We start from the raw sequence: 9,865 nt of genomic DNA on the forward strand, positions 1-9,865 counted from the left end.
ATAATAACTAAATAAATATAACCAACATAAAGCTATTAAATAAAAGCAAACAAATAAGAAATAAAATACCAGAGATTTAACGAGGTTCGGCCAATTTAGCTTACGTCCTCGGACACTACCAAATTAATATTTCCTCTAGAAATATTACAAAGGAGAAGATTTTGGGATGATACAACCAAAGGGGGAGGGGTTCTATATATAACAAACCAAACCCCCTCCATTTCTATCTTTTCCTAATGTGGGATATTGCCAATATTCAACAGCTAGAAGATCACAAATGATCTGACGAACTTCTCTTAAAATGAATCAAATTAACTAGATAACCCAAAATATGAATCTTTACACCACAATCTCGAAATTTTAGCAAGGCCAAATGCCCAACGAACAATTGTAACAAAGGAATTGAGAAAAAAAAAAACCTTATCTAATCCGACTAAACAAAGACAAAAGAACCAAAACTAATTGAAAGTGATGGCAACAGGAGAAAGAACATAAAACAAAAGAACAAAAAATAAACGAACAGGAGAAAAACGTGGGAAGGGAGAAAGAAAATTAAAAGAAGAAAAGCAATTAATGAAACGTGAGAAATAGGGAAAGAAAATGAATAAAAATAAAATAAAATAAAATAAAAACAAAATGGACTTAAAACAGGGAAAACATGGGTTATTTTGGAAAAAAGAAATTTAATTAATTAACAATCAATTTATCTTCAATCAAATCCTATCCCACTAAATAATTATATTTGTTTTCTTATAGTTTAAAACTAATCCAAACTCCTCCACCATTTTGTTAGAGAATGAAAAAGACAAAATATTTCTTATGCATATAGAGACTCAAATACAAAACTTTAAGCAAATACACTAAGCACTTAACCACTCAACTAGACCAAATCACACAACAACAACTACCAAATCAAAACTTAAATTTTTCGGGCGTTACATTAACTATAGCTTGTAAAGGAGTGGATAGCTTTGTGGCTAAGGTAATTCCATTGTATGATTTAATTGTTGTTTGTTAAGCATGATTTTGAATTTTTAAATTATGAATACATGTTGTTTATTAGTTGTAATTAGATTAATTAAATTTGTATATATATGATTAAAGTAATAAAACTTAGCTAATATAGCATTAATTAGTAAATGAATTAGGGAAAAACGGTTAATTAAAATGAATTTTAGAGGTTTCCCAAAATTGATTAAAAGGAGGTTGGTAATCATTTAGAATTAAAATTGGGATAGTTTAGTTTTAAGTGGTAATGACTAAAATACCCTTTGGATTAAATCCTTAAAAATAGTTTTAAAATGGTTCACAAATGATAAGATATAAAAGTAACATATTTTAATCCTATTCTGAACACATTTTTAGATGAATAATTATGCAAATTTGTGAATTTGATGCCCCTAATCCTTTAAATTCATGTTTCTATACTTAGGAGAGTATTTGGGCATGAAAGGAACGCAAAATGAGCCAAAATCGGACAAATAAAGCTGTTTTCAGGAGCCACACGGCCTAGGCATTTCCACACGGGGCTGGACACACACCCATGTGCAAGTTCGTGTCAATTTCGCACCTTGCTTCCCAAGTACACAAAAAAAAACACAATTTTTAAGCTTTCTGAACATTCTATAGTATATAAATACCACTAAGAATAAGAAGAAGACATAAGGGAGCCATAAGAGGAGATCAAAGAAAATGCTTGAAGAACACCATCGGAATTAACTCAAAAGCGGATCTCTATCAAGATCAAAGACCTCCTGTTAATTTATTCTGAAGTTTTTATGAGTTTCATTATTTCTTATGGTTTTTTCGACTTTGAGATGTTTCTATTTAAGATTATGAACTAATTCCCTAGATACCTAAGAAATATGAAACCAATGACAAATTTTACTTTTTGATTTCTAATTTACATGATAAATACTTGATTCTTGTTCTAAATTATGTGTGTTAATTTCTTATTTTAATATTTCTAGAATATTAATTCATATTTAATGTGCTTAATTCAGTAGAACAAAAGTCCTTGTTATTCAAATAGGAGAAAGGTACATGAATGAGTGTTAATTGCAACCACTAAAACAAGTTAATATTCTTGTTCTTCGAGAGTCATTCATTTTTCAACTTTGTTTTAGTAATTTAATTTTTTTACTTTATGACCTTAATTGTTAGTATTAATCATTGTATTATAACTTTTAGTGATTACTGTTTAGACCTGCTATTATAGACGATATTTTAGATTTAATCCAACTTCTCTTGGGTATAATCCTTAGAATACTTACTGGTGCTTCATTGTAGCAGAAAACTATATTACAATTTGACCTATTCACTTGGAGATATCACACTATAATTATATATATTTTATTTGCAAAATTTTTACTCTAAATGCTAGCACGTTTGGAAGCGATCAAAACTCATACATGATCCCTTCATCCTCATAGTAAACAACAAAATCCTTTTTTTTGAATTCCCTTCCATGATCACTTCTTATTCTTCTGGTCGTTCCAATGACACGACCCTTTTCATTCATCAAGGTCTTGCACAGCTTCCTGAAGGCTTCAAAGTTGTTTGATTTGTCTCTCAAAAATTTCACCCATGTGAACCTTGAATAGTCATCCACAGAGACTAGCACATATCTTTTGCCACTGATTTTCTATATCTACATAGGACTAATCAAATCTATATAAAACAGCTCTAGTGGCTCGAATGTTTGGTCTTGAGTGACTCTTCGATGTTTCTCCCTATATTGCTTACCCTTCAAGCAACTACTAAAAACTTTATGGACATCACCAACTAATATAGGAATACCCCTGATAACCTCGAACTAGATCAACATTTGAAGTCCTTTGTAATGCATGCAACAAAGTTTCTCATGCCACAATCCTAACTCAGAGACAGTTGCCTTATTACACTTCACATACTGTAGAACTTTGTAACAATTATCAAAGGTCCTGACCCTTTTCATAATCTTATCTTTTATTTCGAAAGACACTTCACAACTATCTTTTGTGAAATTGATTAACATCCTTTGGTCACAAAACTTATTTATACTAGTTAATCACAATAATTTTTTATAAAAGATATTTTCTAAAATTATATGATATAAAATATCAAATTAATTCCGATGTACACCGGGTGGAATTATTTTATTAAGTCGTACATATAATTTGTTGAAAATATTGTACTTATAATTTGTTAAAATATCATTAGGATAAAAATTATAAAGGTCCACGTGAAAAATTACGTAGAATTCTTCCTCTAACTTAGGGTACTATGATTAATATATAGTTGTTATTATTTCATAAAAAAAGATTATAAAGGTAATAATTCTATCGGTGTAAGTTGTCTCTTGTATATTTTACTTCAGTTAAACTCGTGGAAGCCTCCATATGAATAATTGGATATATGTATATGTGTGTATATATATATTACCAGGGAAATCTAATATGAGTATCTTCCTTGGTCTTCATTTTCAAATTGCCATGGAAATCTGTTACTCTATGTTCATCGCTCCTTTTACAACAATTTTAAGCTTTTCCACCTTACTTGTTTTCATCACTTTTGCTTTGTGTCACCTCTTTAAGCTTCAATGGCAGCGCAATGCCCAAAAGCATAAACAGCCCTCTCTTCCGCCAGGCCCTAAACCTTGGCCTATTGTGGGAAACCTCCCCGAATTAATCATAAACAAGAAGAAAACTTCGGTGTCTCATTGGATACACAGTTTCATGAAAGAAATGAACACCGAAATTGCTTGTATTCGTCTAGGAAATGTTCATGTGATTCCCGTTACTTGTCCTGAAATCAGTCTCCAATTCATGGGAAAACAGGATGCTATTTTTGCTTCAAGACCCCTTACCATGGCCACTGATGTCCTCTCAAAAGGGCACTTAACCACTATTTTTTCACCCTTGGGAGATCAGTGGAGAAAAATGAAGAGAGTCATGGTTAGCGAGGTGCTTTCACGTGAAAGACATCGATGGCTTCACGAGAAAAGAGTTGAAGAAGCTGATAACCTCGTGCGTTACGTACTTAACCAATGCAAAAATGGTGATGAAGGCGGCCTGGTGGACTTAAGACTGGTTGCCCGACACTATTGTTGCAGTGTGATGAAGAAGTTGATCTTTAATGGAGGATACTTGGGAGAAGGGAAAGCAGATGGTGGACCTGGTTTTGAGGAAGAAGAATACGTCGACGCCATTCTCGCTTTAGTCATTCATCTTTATTCCTTTTGTATATCCGATTACTGGCCATTTTTGAGAGGCCTCGACCTGGAGGGGCATGAGAAAATCGTGCAGGACGCAACTAGGATTCTAGAGAAATATAACAATCCCATTATTGAAGACAGGATTCAACAATGGAGAGATGGCAAGAAACATGAACCTCAAGACTTGCTTGATGTTTTGGTTTCTTTAACGGATGACAATGGTACCCCACTACTGTCCGCGGACGAGATCAAAGCTCTAGTTAATGTACGTCTTTCCTTCACTTTAATCGTTTTTGAGCAAAATATAAGCCACCAACACGTTAATGTTTATTAAAAATGGATTACTAAGACATGACAATAACCTAAATGTGATATAATATACACGTGTTATCATAGAAAATCAATCCTGTATATTGATAGTCTCTTTTTCAACTTAATTTTCAGGAAATTATGATTGCTTCAGTGGATAATCCATCCAATAACTTAGAATGGGCACTTGCGGAGATGTTAAATAAACCAGAGACGCTACAAAAGGCCAGAGACGAATTAGATACTGTGGTTGGAAAACATAGGTTAATACAAGAATCTGATGTCCCACAACTTAACTATACTAAGGCATGCGCCAGAGAAGCCTTTAGACTCCATCCTGTTGCACCATTTAGCCCTCCTCACGTGTCCGTGACTGATACAACAGTGGGCGACTACTTCATCCCTAAGGGTAGCCATGTGATAGTTAGTCGGATTGGGCTTGGTCGAAACCCTAAAGTTTGGGACGAGCCAGGCGAGTTCAAGCCAGAACGTCACCTCCAGGATTGTAATAAAGGCCAAGAAGTGGTGCTTAAAGAGCCAGATATGCGGTTGTTTACATTCGGTAGAGGAAGGAGAGGGTGCCCTGGAGTGGTGCTTGGAAGCTTGATGACTACCATGCTGTTTGCGAGGCTATTGCAAGGATTCGATTGGAGCATCCCGACTAACCAGGGAACCATTGATCTTTGTCCAGGAAGGGGAGTTCCCTTTCTGGCTAAACCACTGCTTGCTGTTGCAAAGCCACGATTGCCACCGCATGTCTACTCTTTTTCAACTGAAAGTGAAATACAGTGCTTAACTTCTTGACGAAGATGGGGGTTGGCAAGGGAGACCTGTTTGTGGCTTGGTTCTAATGAAATTGTTTTTATCCCTAGTATATATTTCCCGATGTAGCTTATTTCGTTGTTTGTATGGGGTGTTCTCACTTCAGCAACTTCTTATGTATTGTTTTCTCATTAATAAAAATGGATAAGCAGTTAGTAGCTTATGTATTGCTTTCCATGCAACTTCATCAATGCACATGATAAAGTTTTGCATTCGAGCTTTCCAATAGGCATGGTTCGAAGAGCCAACGAGAAGATATGCTCGCATAATAGAACTTCCTTCTTTCATAACTTCCACGGTAGAAAACTGTAGTAGGATCATATTCAACGCTTGAAGCTTGCTTTGGTACCTGTTGGAGTTTCAACACACTTTAACCGGGTAAAGTAAAAATTTCAAAAAGAGCACCAACAGCAACGTTGTAACACCCCATACCCGAGTCCGTCGCCGGAGTCGGACACGAGGGGTTTGCAGACTTAAATCACTTCTTTGCACAATCCATTTTAAAATTTTCCGGGCAAGCTGGCTAACTGCGTCACTGTCACCTTAAAAATCATATCTTGAGTTTCACAACTCGAAAATCAGTTTCGTGATTTTTCCCTGAAACTAGACTCATATATGCATCTACAAATTTTTTTCTAGAATTTTTGGTTGGGCCAATTAGTACAGTTTATTAGTCAAAGTCTCCCCTGTTACAGGGATCGACTACACTGACCTTTGCGCATTACGACTTGGATATCTCCCTCCACAGAGCTTCAATACTGATGCCGTTGGTTTCTATAGAAACTACACTCAGAGAGGAATCTATACATAAATGGCATGACTCCTAATTATCTCTGGTTAATTTATAATGAATTTCCAAAGTCGGAACAGGGAATCCAGAAACCGTTCTGGCCCTGTCTCACGAGAACCTGAATATCTCTTAACATACTGTCCATATGATCGTTTCGTTACTTTCCTATGAAAATAGATTCATCAAGGTTCGTTTAAATAATTTATTCACTATTTAATTACATTCCTACTATTTTTAATGATTTTCCAAATCTTCATCGCTACTGCTGTCAGCATCTGCCTTTAAGGTAGACTTTACCTATTTCATAGTTTCCATGATTCAACTAGCCCTTTTAGCATAAATAGCACAAATTATGATAGTGATTAACCATTCCCATGGCCAATCCTTGTTAAGCATATCCACACCTCTCAATAACCATATCCATACCAAATGATTATAACATTATACTCAAACATATATAAGCCATTTTCGCATGGCTATCCAAAATTATACATGTCCAAAGGGTGCATGACCCACAACAAAAAGGGTAGTCCTATACATGCCATTTCAAAGTTCAACCAAAATTGTACCAAAAGGGGGCTTTGATAGTGTGGGCGACTTCGACTTCAAAATCCCGAGTCCGATAGCTGAAGAACCAAAATCTATAAAACAGAGAATCAAAGAAACGGAGTAAGCAATTTATGCTTAGTAAGTTTTGAGCAAGGGATTCCAGCACAACAAAAGTATAGCATTCATATAGCTAAACGGATAATTTCATATGCACAAATTTTCGATATCATACTTACTTCACATTACCAACCCTTATGTTCATACACAAAAGATCAACTTAGCCAAAGGCCGGTAGCTCATTTATCAACTGAGCGAATACTTATTTGTAAGGGCTCAACTAATTCAAAGCACATACGAAACATACCTCAATGTTGGGATGTTACAAGCGTATTAACTGAAATTTTTACAGCAAGATCATTCATTCCCAAATCACGTACCTTCGGAATTTAACCGGATATAGCTACTCGTTCAAATGCCTTCGGGATATAGCCCGGTTATAGTAACTCACACAAATGCCTTCGGGACTTAGCCCGGTTATAGTAACTCACACAAATGCCTTCGGGACTTAACCCGGATTTAGTAACTCGCACCAATGCCTTCGGGCTTTACCCGGAATTAGTATCTCGCACAAATGCCTTCGGATCTTAGTCCGGATATGGTCACTTAGCACAAAGCCTTCGGGACTTAGCCCGGACATCATTCGAATAACCATGCACATTTAACAATAAATCATGACACATTCGTATTTCATTTTCATTAGCAAAACTCAAACACAAGACACTTATCTGTGACAACCCAAAATTGACCCTAGTCGGGAAGTGGTTTCGGGACCACAAAACCGAGTCATACTAATAATTAGCCATCATATTTGATACTTATTATATGTATATATGCATGTGTGAAAATTTCATGTTTGAATTTTGTTAATTGTAAGTGAATTTTACTAAATAGGACTTATGTGAGAAAATTTAGAAATGTGCTAGGCAAATGTGAAGTGACCTATTAATGCATGTTATGAAAATGATGGGTTTGCATGTCAAATTACCCAAAATTTGAGCTAGTGGTTGGCCATGCTATGGGTGGAAACATGTTGGGAACATGTTGGCTTAGTGTGTTATGTTAGAAAGAATAAATAAAGGGTTAGTAATTAAGTAAAATAAGAAAGGATAATAGAAAAACAAAAGAAAGACAAAATGTTGGTTTCATCTTCTTCCTTAGTAGCCGAACTTTAAAGAAGAAAAGGGATATAGCATTCGGCCATCTTAAGCTTAAAACAAGGTTAGTAATTCATGTTAGATTTTGAAATTTTAGCTTATTTTGAGTTAGTTACTAAGTTCCTTACTTTGCCCATGTTAAAAATTTGGATTTGGGTGGTGAATGGAGCATTCGGCCATGGTTGTTAATGAAGAGATTTGATTATTTTCTTTATGTTTTGATGAATAAATGTTGATGAGAGATGTTTGATCTAGTTAAAAATTTAATTTGATAGTATTTATATGTGTAATAGCCGAACTTGGACTTGCTTAGTTACTTGAATAAATGTTTTGTATTTAAATGCTAGAATGTGAGTGTTGTCGTTTAGATGATTTGAAAAGAATAGAGTAGATGTTTGAATGTCTAAAGGTTCGGTATTGTACATGAATTCTAATGGTATGATTTTGTGAATGCCGAATGAGCTATAGGAGGTTTGGATGACTTTTATGCATGTGAGTGTGTGTATGCCATTTAGTTGGTGACATTCGGCATTTCTTAATTAACATTAGAGATGAGTGAATGAAATCGGCATGTGTATTTGTGAAAATGCCAAATGTGAACGTGGATAATATTGAGTAATGTATGTGCTTTAAAATGATGGAATGGAGTGGATGCTTTAAATGTGTTATGAACAATTATAAGTTAAATTAAGGTTTGCTATATTACCATTGTCATTGCCGAATATACAAACATACATATGCATGTGTAATTGAAGTATGAATGTTTAGCAAGATGGTTAAACTAGTTAATTTATCGATTTAGCTCAAGAAGCTAAAGGTGGAGAGGCAAGCAAGGGCAAAGAAAAGATCATCGAGTAACCGAGTTGGAACCGTCTTACCCAACACAAGGTAAGTCACCAAGCATATATTTTGTATTGATCTAAATAGACATAATGTCTATGTAATTATGCCGAATGGAATGATAAATTTATATACATGTATGCATGTGGTGATGAAAGTGTTGAATAAAAAGAAAAGAGGTGAGATGTATTGAGTTGTTGATCTCGGCACTAAGTGTGCGGGTATAAACATTTATGATCATGAGATTGGCACTAAGTGTGCGGGTTTAAATTGTACAGCACTAAGTGTGCGAGTTTGATTATATAGCACTAAGTGTGCGAGTTGATTATATAGCCCTGAGTGTGCGGACTTAATATATATTTTTGAATCACTATGGACACTAAGTGTGCGACATTATTGAGTTGATCACGGACAGCGGATCGGGTAAGTACCTTGAGTTCATGGCTAATAGGCGCTATGTTTATATTTGGAGTTGAGCTTGGTAAGTTTGAACCTATGTGACAGTTATACTTGAAGTCACGCACATAAGATTTATCGTGGAATAGGTGAAAGGCCGTATAGTTGTATGATTGTAACGAAAATAAAATGATGTATGAAAATGCCTCAAATATCCTATTGATTAGTATATGGAATGTGAATGCATGATTTGGTATGAGATTGAACCGATAGGTCTGAGGAACTATGGCATGGTTCGGTATGGATGGAGTAACTAGTCTCGTTCCATTTTGTTTCCTCTTGTGATAATGTTATTAATGGATGGTAGTGCATTGCTTATGACTTACTGAGTTATATACTCACTCGGTGTTTCCTTGTCACCTATTCTAGGTTTCTTGGACTCGTCTCTTTTTGCGTGATCGGGCCGTCATCGAAGTCATCACACCGGCTAGCAACTTTTGGTATCTTCTTTTTAGTGGGTCTAGGAGAACATTTCGGCATGTATAGGCTAATATGTTTTGTTGAAATTTGGTATGTAAACTTTTAGCCAGCGAAAATGGCATAAATGTTTGGTTGGATTTGGTTCTATAATGTTAGGTCGTAAGTCTTGGAAATTCGATTTTTATGCCATATGTCATGGTTGATTATTTTTGGTGTTAAAATTCATGATATGGAAATAGTGTAGTAGAGAGATGTTTGACAATGATTAGC

At 35.2% G+C, this 9,865-nt stretch overlaps 1 protein-coding gene across 1 annotated transcript; it reads left to right on the forward strand.

The window, feature by feature from the left end:
- The first annotated feature begins 3,449 nt into the window (after positions 1-3,449).
- LOC107892099 (phenylalanine N-monooxygenase CYP79D16) lies at positions 3,450-5,489 on the forward strand. The gene is made up of 2 exons (XM_016817092.2): positions 3,450-4,460; positions 4,640-5,489. The coding sequence occupies exons 1-2, from the start codon at positions 3,474-3,476 to the stop codon at positions 5,306-5,308; spliced, it is 1,656 nt and encodes a 551-aa protein (XP_016672581.2). The 5' UTR covers positions 3,450-3,473; the 3' UTR covers positions 5,309-5,489.
- The last annotated feature ends 4,376 nt before the right edge of the window (positions 5,490-9,865 follow it).

This window comes from Gossypium hirsutum, chromosome A07, assembly GCF_007990345.1.
Source record: "Gossypium hirsutum isolate 1008001.06 chromosome A07, Gossypium_hirsutum_v2.1, whole genome shotgun sequence".
Lineage (NCBI taxonomy): Eukaryota > Viridiplantae > Streptophyta > Magnoliopsida > Malvales > Malvaceae > Gossypium > Gossypium hirsutum.

What these genes read in the sequence shown, in the direction of transcription:
- LOC107892099 (XM_016817092.2), top strand. Translation starts at nt 3,474, where the DNA reads ATGGAAATCTGTTACTCTATGTTCATCGCTCCTTTTACAACAATTTTA. An exon ending in AGATCAAAGCTCTAGTTAAT is followed by an intron (nt 4,461 to 4,639) that starts GTACGTCTTTCC and finishes CTTAATTTTCAG; the next exon opens with GAAATTATGATTGCTTCAGT.